Genomic DNA, 17,814 nt, shown 5'->3' on the forward strand with positions numbered 1-17,814 from the left:
AAAAGGGGGACGCGGTTCCGTCGAGGCAGAGGGTCTGCCAGCGGAAGGACAAACTTCTCCCGTCCCGGACCTAGGGTCAAAGGGCTGCCCAGGTAAGCAGCTCCGTGTGTCTCCACAGCGACCTCTAGCGGCTGTTACTCAAACTGCAGTTCCCAAGGCTTCCCTCGCTCCGGGGCTGGTGGTCCAGCAGCTCACGTCTGACCCCGGAACCCCTGACCGGGTCTCCAATCCGCTCCACTTCCGTAGGACTCACAGTGAGGGGGCGTGTCACTAATGCACACTCGACACTGGGACCTTCTCACGGCCGCGTCGTTTTTTTTTAGAAAACGTCCGGTTCCTTGCTCCTGCGCGGGTCTTACCATCTGTCTAATGGCCTCGGGTCGTTCACACCCTGATAGATAACTAAGCAATAGCCACTGTCTAGCCTAGTCCTCGACCTAGTCCTGGTGATCGCAGGCTAAGCGGTTGAGTTTGGATTTGAACACATAGTGTGGCTTCAGAGCTCACCGCACCTAGATGTCAGAGAACTACCTGTGAAAATCCCGGCGTTTTCAAACACATGGCCCTTGCCGCTTTTCCCCACACCACAAGCCTTTAAAACAAAACACGAGGCAAAATATTTCTTTAAAGGGTCCACAGGGACCTCTAGTGTTGCCTTCTTGAATCAGAGCTGTGGGATCCCATGTGGAATTGTGTGGACAAACGCAAATCCGCGGCTTGGGTATGAAGTTAAAAATAAAAAAATAAATCACGTGTGCCCCACCCATCTCTTGGGCTTGTTACTAGGGTTAGAAAAAGAGTGTCATGCATGGATATATTTTATAAAATTAAATGTATTGACCCAGTTTCTGCAGACTGCATGTTGTCTTGAATAAGTCTCTTTATTTCCTTGAGCGTTTGGGTGCAGCCTGGTCTGTGTTCCCAACGTTAGCTGAGTTACGTCCTGCTCAGCTCTTCCACGGCCCGCTAGGCGCCCAAGCAGGGCCCTTCCTCCCCACTGCCCAAGGTCCGCCTCTCTTCTGCCCTTCTCTGGGATCCCAGGCACAGGTACAAACACCTTGCAGAGGAAATGAGCACCCAGTACAGGCACTGTCAGTCCAGGGTGCCGGTGTGACTTTGGATGGGACTTGCAGTCTTTATAATGGTAAGAAACACATTTCTGTGTATTAACCAGCCAGTCTCTGGTATTTTGTCTTGGCAGCCTGAGCAAACTCAGACCAAGATGAATTCAAGGGATGCAGACCATTAACGGATGACCCCTGGTGACCAAACAAGGAGCGTGTGTTAACGGACTCTCAGCACACATATGTAATATGTTAGACTACCGTTCTCAGAACGGACTGGCTTGGTCAGAGTGTCTCGCCATCGTCCTTCAAGTACTTCTGTTTATTTTTTGAAATTACAGTTATTTGTCTATTTATTGTGTGACTCTCGGCGACTCTGTGTGTGTGTGTGTGTGTGTGTGTGTGTGTGTGTGTGTGTGTATACATGCCACCACACACCCCACGGGACAGATGCTGAGAAAGCCAGCTAAGTGTTTGCTGCGGGAGACACTGGATACTCTAGCTAAGGAACGTGAGCCCGTGGGTGCACGTAGTAAACACCCTCCCAAGTCTGAGTCTATGAGACTCTTAAGAGCCATGGCTTTGGCCAGTGTCAGTGCTGAGGGCCCAAGCTGAGGACCCCAGGGTGTCTCTAGACTTGACTGCCCCACAGGTTGCAAGCAGGTTAAGTGGGGAGCGCTGTCTTTAATGGTCTGTCCCTGCTGTTGAGAGACCTGTGGGCAGATTCAGACTGGAAACAGATTCAAAGAGCTGAGTGTGGCTTGAGATTGTCATTAAGAAGGAGATAAACATTCTACACAAAGAACATTCCAGGCAGATTGAAGAACTGAGGATGAAAAATTAATTCCCAAAAATAGAAAAAAACCTGAACTGACATTTACCAAATTTCCCAAAGGCAAAGAGCTAAAGTTAAAGAAAATTAAATACGTTAAGGGGGAAATATCCAATTATGTGAATTTGCTTTATGGAAAAATTTAAATCTACTGATTTTAAAGTAATTTAAATGGAAAACAGTTTTACCAAGTGTTGACAAACCCCTAGAGCTACCAGAAAGTAAATTAAAGTGACTCCCCGAGGACACCTGGACATTGAGCAGAAGCCGACAGTTCACAAAGAGGAAAAACAGCCGACAGAACACTTTAAAACTTTTAATGTATTTATTTAATGAGTGGGGGGGCATGCACATGCCATGGCCCCTGGCAGGCACAGTACAACGTCTCGTCCCACTGTACGGGTCCCAGGATTGAACTCAGGCCATCAGACTGGGTGGTGAACACATTGACTCATGAAGTTATTTCACTGGCCCAAACTACTACTTTACATGTCAGATATTACTGGTAACCTAAAACTCGCCAATTAAAATAACGCAGTAGAGTCGTGTCGTCGTCATCCTCACCCCCCCAGTGAGATTCAGCATGGAGCAAGCATTGTGACCATTGTGAAATTTGTCTGCAGAGCTGTTAGTTAGTATCAACCCCTAAAAACAATCTGCAACGTTCTTGGAAATTATATAACTGAAATGTTAAGGAACTAGGGAGAAGAAAAAGAAAGAAACTAAAGTGATGATCACCATCAGTCTTTGTCTGCCCTGTCTGATCCTGTCAGTTATGGTGACCTCCTCTCGGGCGTCCCCTTCAAAACTCTCTAAGTCCTCAAGCTTCTGACCCCCATCTCCTGGAAAGGACAGATGACGAAGTCTTGGCCAATGAAGCATGGTGTCTGCAGACCCGGGACCTGGGCTCAGTCACTGAGAGCCCTCCACCTCAGACACAGTGCTGCTTACTCAGGAGTGACGAGGATCCAACCAGGAAGCGTTGTCAGAATTGCTGGCTGCAATTAAAACTAACACAGAGGAAAGCTGCGAAGAAGGTGTTCCGAAGGACTGTTTTATTTTAGAAACAGCAAACTCCTCCACTGTGTTTAAATTCCTTTGATTTGCATCCCCGTGACAGCAAGACTCTGAGCATGGGTGGCTATTCTGTAGCCTGGGGACGCTGCTGAGGAAAGATTCTGCAGCTATTGTGTGTGTTACCCTGGAATACTATGGCTTCTTTTCAGGATATACAGGTCTTTTGCCTTTTACTAAGTTATCCTTGTAAACAATTTCTAGGAACACAACAAATTCAAGATTAGTAGGAAGCATTGGGATACCTGGTCAGTACTCAGCATGATCCTTCAACAATTCATCAGAGATGGGAAAGAACCACAAAATGCTAACAACTAGGCTAATCATCGTTGTGGAATATTATCTTAAGATGTCTTACATTCGTTTATGCTGTGGAACATCTGTTTAATGATGCAAAGATGTATGCGTTCTTTTATGTTGCATCTGTTTTATGTTGCATCTGTGAAGCTGTGTTAATTTGCCTGCCTAAAATACCTGATGGTCTAATAAAGAGCTGAATGGCCAACAGCTAGGCAGGAGAGGGATAGGTGGGGCTGCCAGGTAGAAAGATAAATAGAAGAGAAGCTATCGAGAAAATGAGCAGAGGAGAATGCCAGGGACCAGCCACATAGCCACACAGCCAGACATGGAATAAGAAAGGAAGAAAAGATACACAGAAATTAAGAAAGGTAAAAGCCCAGAAGCAAAAAGTAGATGGGATAATGTAAGTTAAGAAAAGCTGGATAAAAATAAGCCAAACTAAGGCCAGGTATTCACAAGAAAGAATTAGTCTCCGTGTGATTATTTGGGAGCTGGGTGGCGAGCCCTCAAAGAGCAAAGCGTAAAAACAACCCACTACAAACCATAGGGGCTGTAAGTCTTGAACTTTCATTTCTCACGTCCCCCCTTCCTCCCTCCCCCCTTCCCTCCCTCTCCCCCTCCCTCTCATATTCGTATCCTACAATTCAAAGGAAAAAACCGAAGAAAACAATTGCTCCATACTCTCTTCTAAACTTATCATTTGTCTTCTCAGATGAAAATACAGAACATCTGTTTTGAAGAGCTGGGAAAACATCACAAAACACCAGCCAACAAGCTCCCACAGAGTATTATTTTCTCAGCACTAAAACAGCTACAGAATGCGCCATTACAGGAAAGCAGTCCTCAATTACCTTGTGATTCTTGGTCTGAATACCACTGAGAAAGACACACGATGCAGAAGATTCCTGTTTCACTGAACTATGTGTGCCTTAGTTCATAATGGATCCCCATCCCCACACAATCCCAAGGGCTTTGAACCTGGACTAGAAGACAGATTCATCTGATTGTTAGTCATGGTTTGGTTAGAACAGTGGTCAGGGAAACATCTACCAACTGCAACCACTTGGGCTCGGCAGCTTCAGGGGCTCTTCAGCTTCAGGGGCTCTCGGCCACAGCCTAAGGCACCATGTCCTTGATCAGGAGCTGCATGTTCTTGGAGACATGGCTTTCATCCACACCTTATCCTAGCTGAGACTGGGGCTCAGTCTCTATCTGCAGCAGGTGAGGTGTGAGACCCAAGGTCTGAAGCAAAGCCCATGGAAGTGACAGCCATGAAGCCACCAGCCGCAGCATGAGGCCAGACCTTCATCTCACCTCTTGCCCTTGCTGAATTGCCATTACTACAGGGTCACCATCATAGTGACATACAGGGTCACACCCTGACATTTGGCTAAACTAACTCAGCTACGGCAGAAATTGGCCCTGTACCCGGCAGAGTGGCACGCACTTGTCGTTCCACTACTAAGGAAGCTGAGGCAGGAGCATCACAGGTTTGAAGATACCTTGAACTACATGGTCTAGAGACACTAAGACATAGAAAACAAAGCAAAAAAGAAAACCCACCAAAACCCCAAAAACCCAACCTGGATCGGCTTTAACAGTAGTCTCTGGTGCCCCCTTGTGGACATTCCGAATGCTCGGGAGACAGTCTACAGGTTCAATTATAACGGAATGTGCAGAGCCGGCTGTGAAGACCTGGGTGACTTCGCCCTGCGGGATAATTGGATCTGACCTGAATACGGACAGTTTGTCCATGGTGCCAAATGCTGAAGACAGAACTCACTGTAAGTGGACAGAGAGAGAAAACTAGGGAAATGCCTCAGCCCAGCCCGACAGAGCGTGCTGGAACCCAAGGGCCGGTGACAAAGCCTGGATCCAGACACTCCCCAAATTCTAGGACAGGATGAGCTCTCCGGCAGTGGGCAAGAGCAGTGTGCTTCCCTCGGAGTTCCAGAACAAGTGGCTGGTTTAAGAGTGTGGTTAAACGTGACCATCGATTGAGCAAAGGGTACCACGAAGCTTTGTAACACACTTCTGAACCTCTGAAAGCAGTCCAGCCCACCTGGTTAAAATACCGCCTTTAATTGTTACTGATTTGAATGACCAGACTCTCCCTGTTTAATATAACTTTTGTCTTGAGAAGTCGTTTGCTGGATTTGTTAAGTTTATCATCTATTCCTCCAACATGATGGCTCCTGTTTAACTTCTGTTTGCTGCTGAAGGGGTCCGTGGCTCGACACCCCACACCTTCTTAAAAGGAATCTTATGTCATCGGAGATGAGTACAGGTGTGACAGGGGACGAAACTCAGTGGTACCTCTTCTGAAGAAACGTTTGTGAATGTATTATTTTTAGCTGTGTGTACGAGAGTGTCTCTGTATGGGTACAAGCACGTGAGTGCAGGTGCCCTCAGAGGCCAGAGGGATTTGATTCCCTGGAGCTGGAGTTATGGGCAGCTGTGCCTGCCAACTCCGGAGCGGGCTCTGCCAGAGCAGTCTACATTCTTTTTTTTTTTTTTTTTTTTTTTTTTTTTTTTTTTGGTTTTTCGAGACAGGGTTTCTCTGTGTAGCTTTGCCCCTTTCCTGGAACTCACTTGGTAGCCCAGGCTGGCCTCGAACTCACAGAGACCCGCCTGGCTCTGCCTCCCAAGTGCTGGGATTAAAGGCGTGCGCCACCACCGCCGCCGCCGCCGCTGCGGCCGCCGCCGCCACCACCACCCAGCACAGTCTACATTCTTAAAAGCTGGGCCATCCCTCTAACCCAGACACATGTTTTAATATCATGTTACCATGTTATCTCCCACAGATGGGTGACTCAGGTGGCAGCATTAGAAGCTTCTAGATACAGAACATCTGAGGAAGGCTTGGGCTATGGTTGGTGCCTGGGTTAATTCCTCTTGTTTTGCATTTCTTTCTTTCTTTCTTTCTTTCTTTCTTTCTTTTTTTTTTTTTTTTTTCTTCTCTCTTCTTTCTTTCTTCTCTTTCTTTCTTTATTTATTTATTTATTTATGTAAAAAAAAAACCCAACACAGACAAAATTCCTTTCTTTTCTTCTGCAAGTAAAAAAACATTGTTTGGGGTTCTGACCCGTTTGTTTCAATGCTGGGGACGAGACCCAGGGCCCCATGTCCGCTGGACAAGCACTCTATCCAGCAGGCGGCACCCACCCCCAGCCCGTGTGTATATATTTTGGAGGATGAAGAATGAATATTCGGTGTCTACTTAGGTTGAAAATGAAAACAGGAAATATTTTTTACTTGTTTGTTCTGGGTAACTATGACTTTATCATGTAAAATGTTTAGAGAGTTTTACAGAAGATACTTCTGTCCTGTGCTGGATCAGCCATACAAGCAGACATGAATAGGAAGCTCACCCCCTTCCACGTCTGAAGGGTTCACAGGGGCATTCTGCATCCGGGGCACACCCGCTGCCCAGGCTTCCCCACTCCAGGCCCCTCTGCACAGGCTCAAGGCAGCTGGGTGAGGGAGGGCACTCTCCAGGGACAGTGGCCATCAGGAATAAAGCGCCTGGACTTCTGTACCTCCAAAGCCAATGGGCAATCTACACCTGGCCTATGCTGCCCATCTATGGGCACCACTGAAGAAAAAACACTGGGAATAGATGGGGGAAAATCCTTGATTATAATGAATGGCATTTTTCTATGAAAATGGCTTCAAAATACATGTTTTAAATCCAGCAACTTCATCTTTCCAAGAGATCAGGTCTAGGACCACCAACATTCTGTAAACAGGCAAGCCACCAAATCAACCAGCAGGGGGCAGAGTCAGCCCGGGGAAGGTGCAGATAAGTCAAGCCCTTTAAGTATGCAGGAGCCATCCAAGACTCCTCGCTGGTGTCACCATGTTCTGCGTCACCTGGAGAGGGAAAGAGAGACGAACAATTAGTTATCTTATCAGCTGGATGGGCCAGTCTTCAAAGTTCATTTGTTTCCAGGAAAGACGAGAGAAACTCAGGACCTAAAAGTTTAATGTTGTAAGATGTGCGGGACAGGGACCAAGAATAATCCTTTAGCAAGCTCCTCTGCCCTCCATGTATGATTCTGACGTCTCGAGAAATGCCTCAGGGTGCCAGGATACCTGTTGCTGTCAGGACCTCGTTTAAAAAGAATTTCTGAAGGTTTAAAACGAAAAACAAACAAACAATCGGGAACAGGGCTGGGATGCAGCTCAGTGGAGAGGATGGTGTCTGTCTAGCATTCACAAAACTTTGAGTTGGATAAACTCAGCAAGGTGGCTCACACCTGTAATCCCAGAACTCTGGAGGTGGAGGCAGGAGGATCAGGAGTTCAAGGTTATCCTTGGCTACATAGAGAGTTCTAGACCAGTCTGGGATACAGAAGACTCTCCAAGAGGAGGGAGGGAGCAGAAACCTTTACAAAACAAAAGGGTCCTGAACATTAGAACAAGAGAGAAGTGCCTGGCCTATACCTGACGGTACTGGGCCACGCTGGGAGGGACCTTGTCTGTCCTCCTGTCCCTGATGGAGTTAACATCCAACTAGGAAATCTCTGCCTCTGTCTTGGTAGGAGACATCTGAGTGAGTCAGTGACAAAGTGAAGCCTGTCCAGCCCTTCCTGAGAATGGGCTGCCTCCAGGATGTCTGCAAACACATCCTGAAGTCCTTCAAACCTTCCCTCAACATGCAAATTAGCAGACCGGCTTGGTCCAGCAACCAACGACGCAAGCTATTTAGTTTGGTCTCACGTCAGCCCTGACTTCCGGGTCCCTGTGTGGACACTTTCTCAGGATACCATCTCAGTGTCACGGCCGTCAGCTGCATGCAGAAGGGTCTGTGCTAGCTAGAGAAATGACATCTTCTGAGGCGGATCTGGGCAAGCCCCTCAAGGTGGCCCCAACATAGAGAAACTCCAGAATGCCGTGAGGCCCCCATTAGTGGCTCCTGAGAATGTGCAGACCCTGGTCCTCACAGATAGACCTGTACACTCCCTGACTGTAACGGCTCTGGCAGCAAATGGCAGTGTGGAGCTAAGAGGAGGTCTCACTCACTCGGAAGTAGCAATCAGAGGCCACAGGCACCTGCGGCAGTTTTTAGGCGACTTCTTTCCCTAGTGCTGCCGCGGCAGGGGATGCCTGGCCCTGGTCTCCCATCCTTCCCTCAGGACCAGACCAAAGGTTCTGTCTTATCTCTGAGCTGCAGAAAAGCACTTACCCGTCTCTATAACAGAGCGGGAGCCTCTATTTTACTCACTCAGAGCAGAGACTTATGGGAAAACATAATTTTATTTTGTTATTAAAGTAAGCGCTGCCCGGGGCATGTTATTTACACAGAGATAACTGCACTTCAGAGATTGTGATGTCCCGGGAAGGTAAACTCTAACCTCAAGGAGCAGCCCATCATTCTTGCTGTCACTCTTCCTGATAATGTGGTGCCTGGTAATAATCTCGCAATTGCTACCTCCACAGTCGTATAAGGGAGGATGCTCGGCCAGCCCAGAGGAGGGTCAGAGGCCCCGCGCCTTTTCTCTGCACACAGGGCCGCAAAATCAATGCTGGGACGGCTGGATTCTTTACTCAGGCGATTTGAAAGTCTTTGTTACAATCAGCTGCCAATCAGCAGCTGCCTCCCCAACACCTGCTGTGGCCTGGGCCATGCACTTCCCTCAGCTCTGCTCAGAATCCAGACACAAGAAAACAAAATAACCCTGAGCCTTGCCGTTAAAATTTACAACTGAGTGGCGGTTGCATAGTTTAACATGGGCTGTTCGCTAACAGAATAAGACACGAGAATACATAGACACTAGGAATTTCAGCTCCAGAACGGGGCATCATCTGATCCCGGAGAAGTATCTTTTCCCAAGGTCGGGCATTTAGACAAAAGGCACCATTCTTTCAGGAACTTGAAGAAAGTTCCTGCTTGCTAAAAAGGGAGTCGTTCTCTTTATCTCCTGTAAGAGGAACCTGTGGCTGTTCCATTAACATGCGACTGTGGTGCCTAAGAACCTTGACAAGGTACTGCTAGCCTCTAAGCTCCGTTCTCCCTGCTCACAAGCCCCACCCCAGCTCACCAGCCCCACCCCTGCTCACAACCCCACCCCTGCTCACCAGCCCCACCCCAGCTCAGAAGCCCCACCCCAGCTCAGAAGCCCCACCCCTGCTCACAAGCCCCACCCAGCTCACAAGCCCCACCCCAGCTCACAAGCCCCACCCCTGCTCACAAGCCCCACCCCAGCTCACAAGCCCCACCCCTGCTCACAAGCTCCTCCCCTGCACACAAGCCCCACCCCAGCTCACCAGCCCCACCCCAGCTCACCAGCCCCACCCAGTTCACAAGCCCCACCCCTGCTCACAAGCCCACCCCTGCTCACAAGCCCCACCCCTTTCCCCCATTCTCATTTAACCCTAGAAATCTTTCCCCTTCCGCTTCCCCTTGCTTTCCCGGGAGACAGCCTTGGCAGTTTGGAATAAACTTTCCCTTTTCACCCGGCTATTTTGGTTTCTTTACTGCACCCAGTTTCTTTCAGGCACGACATATAAATCTATCCTAGTAATCCTCACCCATCCCCCGACAGAGCCGGCGGTCACTACAAACGGGAAGAAAACGGAAAACGAACTTGGAGGGGCAGCCCCAGCAACAGCGCGCGGTTAGGAGCCCTGAGGGCGACGGAGCTAGGACACCGTGCGTTTAAATCCCAGCACTGCCACCTCCTGGCTGAAAGGCATTAAGCAAGCCTGACGTTTCTCAGGCAGACGCTCTATTGTACAGCCTAGGAATCACTGCTTGCTGCCCTGGGGTGTGGTGAGAAATTAAGCTAACCACATGAAGCAATCGGCCTAGCCCCGACCTGCAAAACACGTTCCACAGACTCCAGCTGCTATTGTTAGTATTACCATTGTCACCTGGCAGGCTTGCGGATGTCATACCCACCAACATTCCTATTGTCACTTAGGAAACACTCTGTCCTCTGACCTCACCCCAGATCAGATCATCCCCTTCTTCCTGCCCCAGGCCATCTTTGCTTCTCCTCTACTCTCAGACAAGATGGTACTGGGAATAGAACCTCGGGCTGCTGAGCTATGTCTCCAGCCTTTGGTAATTTTATCTTTCTTATTTTGCAATGCTGAGATTCGTACCCAAGCTCCAGGACCCCGTTGCTGACCTTACACCTCCAGCCCCCTTCTCTCTCCCCAGTGATGCTGACAGGGAAGGGTCACTTGCTCAGACTCGGATATGAAAGAGCGCAGTCCAGAGCAGCAGCTCTGATTCCTAGAAACAGTCACCCCAAGTCACCCATACGCTCTGTCTAGAGTCCGACAGGCACAGCCTTAACTCTGGCTCTCAACCTGGAAGCCCAGACCCCAGGGAGAGCTCATGGGGGCTTGGGACTTGAATGGAACTTCCCCCCATTTTCACTGAGCGCTAAGTGAAATCTGTCATTCCTCCGTGATGATGACAGATGACAAATCATAGGGGTGAGCTGTCTCGGTGACGGTCTCCAACAGCAAGAGAGAACCCAAAGCTCCCTTCCAACTGTGTTATAGTTATGGTTGTGGTAATGTCAGATGGTCTCCGGTCTTCACTACTTTGAGAGTTACAGGCTCATCACTGGATCTTCCTTGTTTGTTTTTGTTTGAAACCCAGGCTGGCTTCAACCTCACTACATAGCTGAGGCTGGCCTTGAATTCCTAATCCTCTCGCCTCTGCATCCCAAGTGCTGGCACTAAAGGCACGTGCTATTGTGCCTGGCTTCTTTTGTAATCCTATGTGTTTCATTATTTTGAGAGGGGATCCTATATTCTGCAAGGGTCTATCTACATCATAGGAGACGATCAGGCCCCTTGCCTCGGGAGGCTGGGAAAGGCGGCAATGCTAAGAAGGTAGAGGATGTGTGATCACTTACTGCAACGTCACATTAAAATATTCTTCAGGTGTCACGACTTTGGGCCCACCGAAGTAGTCCAAGACCCAGATGTTGGTTATATTCAACTTAGCAAAGAACCAGTTATGGCTGGAAGGCCAAGTTTTCATCTCAGGGTGTCGCAGGAACAATGAATTCTTGGCATAGTCCGCTTCTTTCTCGTTCACCTGGAGGACAAACGGGAGAGAAACAGTCTCACTCCAGCACTTTCGATTCTCTTTCCTAAGAACCTGTGGTTCTCACTCCACACACCCCGCGGAGAACTTAACTCAGTTGCAAATCCTGATCTTCAGAAAACAGATAACAAGGATTTCAAACTTGTAACAACACGCAAATCAAAGTAGAAACGACTGTAAGGATGGAGGTTCGTGGTTCAACGGTAATGTCACCCGGGTGTGAGAGTACCGTCACACTCACCCCAGGACCAGCACATGTTAAAAGCGCATGTGTGAAGGGTGAACATGCCGAGAAGTAACACAATGGAACCCAAGGAACTCCCCGGCTCACTCCTGTCCGTCAAGGGCTCCACCCACAGAGGATGTCCAGACCAGAAGTCATGATGGCCAGGAAGCAAATCTCTGGCTCAGCAATAAGATCGGTGTACGTGACACCTGTCCACTGGCATTCGGTGGGTCATTTGGTTTCATTGTTTTTGTTTCTTTTTAGAGACGGGGTCTCACTATGAAATCCTGGCTGTCCTGGAACTCACTCTGTAAACTAGGCTGGCCTCGAACTCACAGAGGACTGTCTGTTTCTGCCTCCTGGGTGCTGGGATTAAAGGCATGCGCCGCCACACTCAGCACTGTTGATTTCATTTAACCTTTTCTCTACAGCACTCATCCCAAACCATCCAAACGTACTTCCAGTTAGTGACAGACACTCCTCTTGTTGGTATCAAACATGGGGGCATGGAGCCCATGTGAAACTAGAGGGCAATTGTTCTGGATGAGCAGATACCTCTTAGCAGGAGTGTTTTTATACAGGAGCCTCCTGGGTGCACATGTGTGGCTCCAGGACATAGGACCCTTGCCCTTAAGAGCCCTACTGAACACCTACATTACAGACCCTGGTCAGAGCTGTTAGTTCCTGGAATCACTGTATGTGTTAGAACATATTCTTACCATGCACCCACTAACAAACCAATCGCATGATATTCTCCAAAGACCCTTTCCTTGTGTTAATACCACGATGTTCTCTCAAGCCATCTCTCTTCATGGAAGTCACTGCTTACCTTGGTCACAGTTCCCGACAGCATTATATGGACACATAAGGGACTCTGTGGATCAAACCCATGTTTCCTACAGAAGACAGTCTGTGCCAAAGACAATGTCAGCGTAGCCTGTGGGTTTTCCTGCAGAGAGAACAAGAAAATCCTTCAGTGTGAAATACGGTTTCTGGAAAGGTATAATATGAACTGCGGACATACCATCCCTCAATGTATCACACTTCCATAAAACAGTGAATTGTAGGCCACCTTAAACTAGGGGGATACAATCCACAGGTAGAAACCAGTCCCGATCTCCACAAAGTGTGTGTGGAGATGTATCACGGTTTAAACTAACAAACTATGGGGAATGTTTTAGCATATCTGTTCCATAATTATCAGAATTATAAATATAGTATCCCCCAAATCAGGGCTGGTGACAGCCCTCAACAAAATATCACAGGGTCAAACTCTAATTTAACAGAACAGTGCATAAAAACCCCACAGTTGCCTGAACAGCCTAATTACATAATTTAAACAAGAAAGTAGCTGAATCATGCTGCATGGTTATCTCGCAGCCGCAGAAGTTGTCACGTGATCTCAACAAGGGAGAGTTGTTTATTTCTCTCCCAGCTTCTATAACAAGAGAAGTCTTAACTCAGATCCAAAACACAAAGGCTGAGCGATTCCTAATTCATTTCTCTTCAGAACCCGGCATCGTTCCAGATTACGGCAAATTCACGACTGCATTCACCCCAAGTGTTTTCACGGTGAACTTTACTATTTCACAATGACCCATCAAAAACACTGAGTCTCAGAGACCCTCAGGAAAGAGGGAAAAGAAAGGGCTCAGAAGGTAAGAGCATGTACTGTTCTTCCACAGGGCCCAAGTTCAGTTCCCAGCACCCACATCAAGTGGCTCACAACCACTCGTAAGTAACTTCAGCTCCAAGGGATCCCATGTCTGACCTATGAGGGCACCCACACACAGATAGCCACACATGCACATAATTAAAAATAAAGTCAATCTTGCTGGACATGGTGGTGCCATACCTTTAATTCTAGCTAAAATGTTCGCTGTCTTCAAGCTGTTAGACGAGGAGAGGAACTTCCCCACCCTTTCCCCCCAAACCTCCCCCTACCCCCACCCCCAAAAAGGGAGAGAGCTCAGGTAAGGTTTCTCCCTGTGAATTTCAGATCTAGTTGAAAAGTCAGACATCAAAATCAGGACGGGAGTAGGGCGGTGTATTAAGGCAGAGGGAAAGTTGACTGTGTAACACACAACAGGGAAATATAAGACACCATAGCCATTACAGAGAAAGCCAACGCAAGGGAAAGCCAGGGGTGGAGGAGCCAGGGAGGAGAGGAGCAAACCCAAGCTCAGGTGTCTAGATTGGAATTTGCAATCCATCCTCAAGCAGTGCTTTCCAAATCCCCTACAGGGTTTGTTAAAATGATGGTTCCTGGCACCAATCTGTACCCAAGGTTTTCTTTATTTTACTCTCTCTCTCTCTCTCTCTCTCTCTCTCTCTCTCTCTCTCTCTCTCTCTGTGTGTGTGTGTGTGTGTGTTTCCATGTATGTAGGCAGATACATGTGTGGGAGTCAGATGTTGACCTTGGTATCTTCTTTGATCAATCTCTACTTTATTTACTAAGATGGGGAGGGTTTTTTTTTTTTTTCCCAATCCAGAACTCATTACCTTGTCCCAGGAACTCCCTGTCTCCATTTGCTAAGCAGTGGAATGACAGGCAGTCCAGTTGGTTTTCTATGTGGGTGCTCTGGATCTGAACCCTTGACACTTGCACGTCAGGCTCTTTTCCTGATGGGCCATCTCCCCAGGTCCCACACCCAGGTTGAGAAACATTTAGGGGGATTCTTAAGCAGTAGGAGGAAGTGTTGGGCTAGCTAAGCCCCCTGTGAGGAGGGCGGTGAGTTTTTTGTTACTGTAAGTCTGTTAAATTGTTGGAGCACTCTCTAGCAGGAAGTGGTGAGGACTTGGCCTCAGCCCAGGTGAATGAAGAGGAAGGAGCACAGATGGAAACAAAGGAAGCGGAAGAGAAACAGAGGGATTTGGAGAGGCAGCGAGAATTCTAACTTGTTATTGAGAAAATACCAATTCCACAAACCAGGACACCGACAGTCAAGGGGAGCCAATGTCCAAGAAGAAGAGGGAAATGGGACTCTTATCTGACGGATACTAAATGAAGGCAATACAAGACCAGAAATTCAAGACTGGTGAGGTCCGACAGGAAAACAAGTGTGGAAGTAAATCCTCAGCAGAAGGAAAACCGTGACTGTGCATATAATGTGCTGTGTCAGAAGAACCAAGGGGTAAGAAGTTGTCTTGTTTTTAGTGGGTCAAAGGGGAAAAGAACAGCCTGGTCATATCACAAGAGAGAAGTAGCCAAGGAGGAAGGGAAGATAAAAGGATTTTGTTTTGTTCGAGATAGGACCTTCTACAGTCCAGTCGGGCTGTGAACTCACCAGTCAACCGAGAGTAACTTCGAACCGCTAACCCTTCTGCCCACCAGCTCCCAAACACTGAGACTATAGGCCTGCACCACTGAGCCTGCTTCATGAGACACTGAGATACAGCTCAGAGCTTCCTGCATCCCTACCAATTTTATTTTTGACTCGCTGGCTCTACAGCCCAACTTGGTACTGTATTATCAGCCAGCAGCCACAAATTCTTCCTATAAACATGTATTATACAAAAACACTACACGCTGGAAAACTAGACAAGAGGAGCGTCCCGTTGGGAAGTAGACTCAAACCTCACCACTGGTCTCTGAAGTGTTCTTCTGTCTAGACAAATTAGACAAAAATTTAAACAAACTCTATGTATTTGTTATTCTCTCTCTCTCTCTCTCTCTCTCTCTCTCTCTCTCTCTCTCTCTCTCTGTGTGTGTGTGTGTGCAGAATGCAGGTATACCACAGGTGTACATGTACTAATGAGTGTATGGTGTGGTCAGAGGTCAACTTTGGATGTCACTCCTCAGAAACTGGAGCTGTCCAACTTTTGTTTTTTGAGACTTGAGACAAGGTCTCTCTTGCTGGGGCCGGAAGCTCACTGACTCAGCAAGGCTGACTGCATGAGGAGCTGTGTCTCCTGTCCAGTGAGGCTCACAGGTACATGCCCTTACACCTCACTTTTTACCTGAATAATGAAGACCTAACCCAGGTTTCATGCATCCATGGCATGTGCTTTACCATCCGGGCTATTTCCCCAGCCCATACAATTGCAGTTTTAAAAGACAGTAACTAAGGCTGGAGAGATGGCTCAGCGCTTAAGAATGCTGTCTGTTCTTCCAGAGGTTCTGAGCTCAATTCCCAGCAACCACATGGTGGCTCACGACCATCTATAATGGGACCTGATGCCTTCTTCCGGCCCACAGGTATACATGCAGAGCACTCATACATAAAATATAAATATGTAGATTTATTTTAAAAAGGCAGTAACTAATATAAATTTGTTTAGAACGAAACAGAACTCTGTGTAGGCTGACAGAAACTGGTCTCTGGGTTCATGGGTCCCAGTCTGTGGCTTTTGCTTTGAAGACAGGTGGATCTAAGGTGAACTAGGGTTGGCCTTTTCATATTACTTAACCTCATGTCACCAACTGTGAAGTGGAAATAGTCAAATCTGTTCCTAAGAGTTATTCCAAGAGACAGTAAATGGAATGAATGGAACAGGAAAGCTCTCGGAACATGATACAAGCACTCGATTAAAGTCTCTCTCTCTCTCATCTCACTTGTACCAGGGCACTGTGGCTTCCCAGCTTTGCCACAAAGACCCTCCACCAAGTCAGGCTCCATTCTGGACACCTGTGTGGCTCTTCCCTCCCAAGGTGTATTCCACCAGAGAGTAGGCCAAGGACACAGAGGAACCAGCCCTTCCAAGAGTCCTGCTCTCTACTGAGGCCACTCTGCTTATGCAGTCCAAAGAACGCTGTCAGTCATAATGTTGTGTGGTAGCTCCCCACTGTTGATAGGAAAGTTCTGGAGAGGTAGGAGAGAGAAGCTCTGAAGTCACATAAGCCAAATGCTGAACTATCCAACCATCTGTATGCTTTGCAAAGCCTTTAAATGACAAGCGCCCAGTTCATGCAGAGTCAGTCCCTTAAGATGACTCGTGACGGCTTGAAGGGTGTGAAGTCCTCCAGGTACAGGCAAAGAATTTACCCCAAGCGCTTACAACAGTAGCAGGGGCGAGCAGGAACTTCCTGGTAGTTGCCCAACATCTGGGATGCTACAGTCTCCGCCTAGCCAGAGCCGGCCAGAAGGGACAGTCATCTGAACTGGGTTTAAAATTCTTATCTCTAAGACCCACGCTCTCCGGGGCGAACTGAACTTCAGAGGCTCGCTCCCTGGTCTGCCTGTGGCTGCCAGCCCCGCAGCGCCCAGCCTGGGGAACCGCGCGGCGCTCCCGCTCACCTGCAAGTCGCTCACTAGTTGCTGCATCGGGCTCAGGTACATGTAGGGCACGCCGATGCCTGCGCCCGGGGGACCGTCACTGAGGGAGATGACGTCCGCGAAGGACCTGCCGCGCACCTCCTCCAGCGTGGAGATAGTGGCCAGCGAGCCCCAGTCCGAGACGTGCGTCACGAAGCGGGCCACGCGCGCCGCGTCATCGCGAGGTGGCAGCGGAGGCAGTCTCCGGTCCACGTCCCAGTCCCCGTGGTCCAGGCCCCCGCGGCCCCGGGCCGACGACACCAGTAGTGCCACCAGCGCCGGTGCCAGAAGGGCGGCGAGCAGGGAGCGCGCAGGCCCAAGAGCACTGCCAGCCATGGCGCCGTCTGCAGAGTCCCTGCCCCGCCACCTAACCCTGCCCGGGTAACTGGAGCCCGCCAGGGTCCCGGCCCTCCGAGGGGGCCAATCAGAGATGAGCAGGCAGGAGGGGGCGTGGCCCCTGTGCAGCCAGCGCTCCGTTCTGCGCTCAGCTCTTTAGAGACTGCGGATTTGCACTAAAGAAATGCTCATTATTATTGTTTTTTTGTTTTTTGGTGTTTTTTGTTTTTTACAGACGAATAAGTGAGGTTTAGAAGAAATTAGGCAACTTGCCTAAATCACGCTGCTAGGAAAAAGGTTGACTTCATGCACGCACCTCCTTTTCTAGCGTCTTTGAGTATGCGTGCCTGGTATATGAGAGAAAACAAGTTTTCTGCGTATGCTCTTACTCTTTTCTGTTTACCTACTGTTTTTTATATTTATTTATTTATTTATTTGGGTTTTGTTTTTGTTTTTTCCAAGACAGAGTTTCTCTGTGTAGCCCTGGCTGTCCTGGAACTCTGAAGACCAGACTGGCCTCAACTCATGGAGATTCGCTTGTCTATGCCTCCCGAGTGCTGGCATTAAAGGCGCCGCCGCCACCACCCTGCCTGTTTACTCACTGTTAGCAAGCAAACTTCCTTGTAGTAAACGGCAGAAGTACCGAACTGGAGGGA

The 17,814-nt window shown here is 48.5% G+C and overlaps 1 protein-coding gene across 2 annotated transcripts; it reads right to left on the reverse strand.

The window, feature by feature from the left end:
• Positions 1-6,487: 6,487 nt before the first annotated feature.
• On the reverse strand, positions 6,488-17,191 carry Creg1 (cellular repressor of E1A stimulated genes 1). 2 transcript variants are annotated; one of them, XM_028864376.2, is made up of 4 exons: positions 16,805-17,190; positions 12,397-12,516; positions 11,148-11,332; positions 6,488-7,143 (listed from the first exon to the last, which is right to left on the reverse strand). In XM_028864376.2, the coding sequence occupies exons 1-4, from the start codon at positions 17,156-17,158 to the stop codon at positions 7,140-7,142; spliced, it is 663 nt and encodes a 220-aa protein (XP_028720209.1). In that variant the 5' UTR covers positions 17,159-17,190; the 3' UTR covers positions 6,488-7,139. The 2 variants fall into 2 exon arrangements, with proteins under 2 accessions (XP_028720209.1, XP_028720210.1); XM_028864377.2 differs by lacking the exon at positions 6,488-7,143 and having other exon boundaries at positions 11,144-11,332; positions 16,805-17,191.
• Between the last annotated feature and the right edge of the window lie 623 nt (positions 17,192-17,814).

This window comes from Peromyscus leucopus, chromosome 15 (genome assembly GCF_004664715.2).
Source record: "Peromyscus leucopus breed LL Stock chromosome 15, UCI_PerLeu_2.1, whole genome shotgun sequence".
In the NCBI taxonomy this organism is placed as follows: Eukaryota; Metazoa; Chordata; class Mammalia; order Rodentia; family Cricetidae; genus Peromyscus; species Peromyscus leucopus.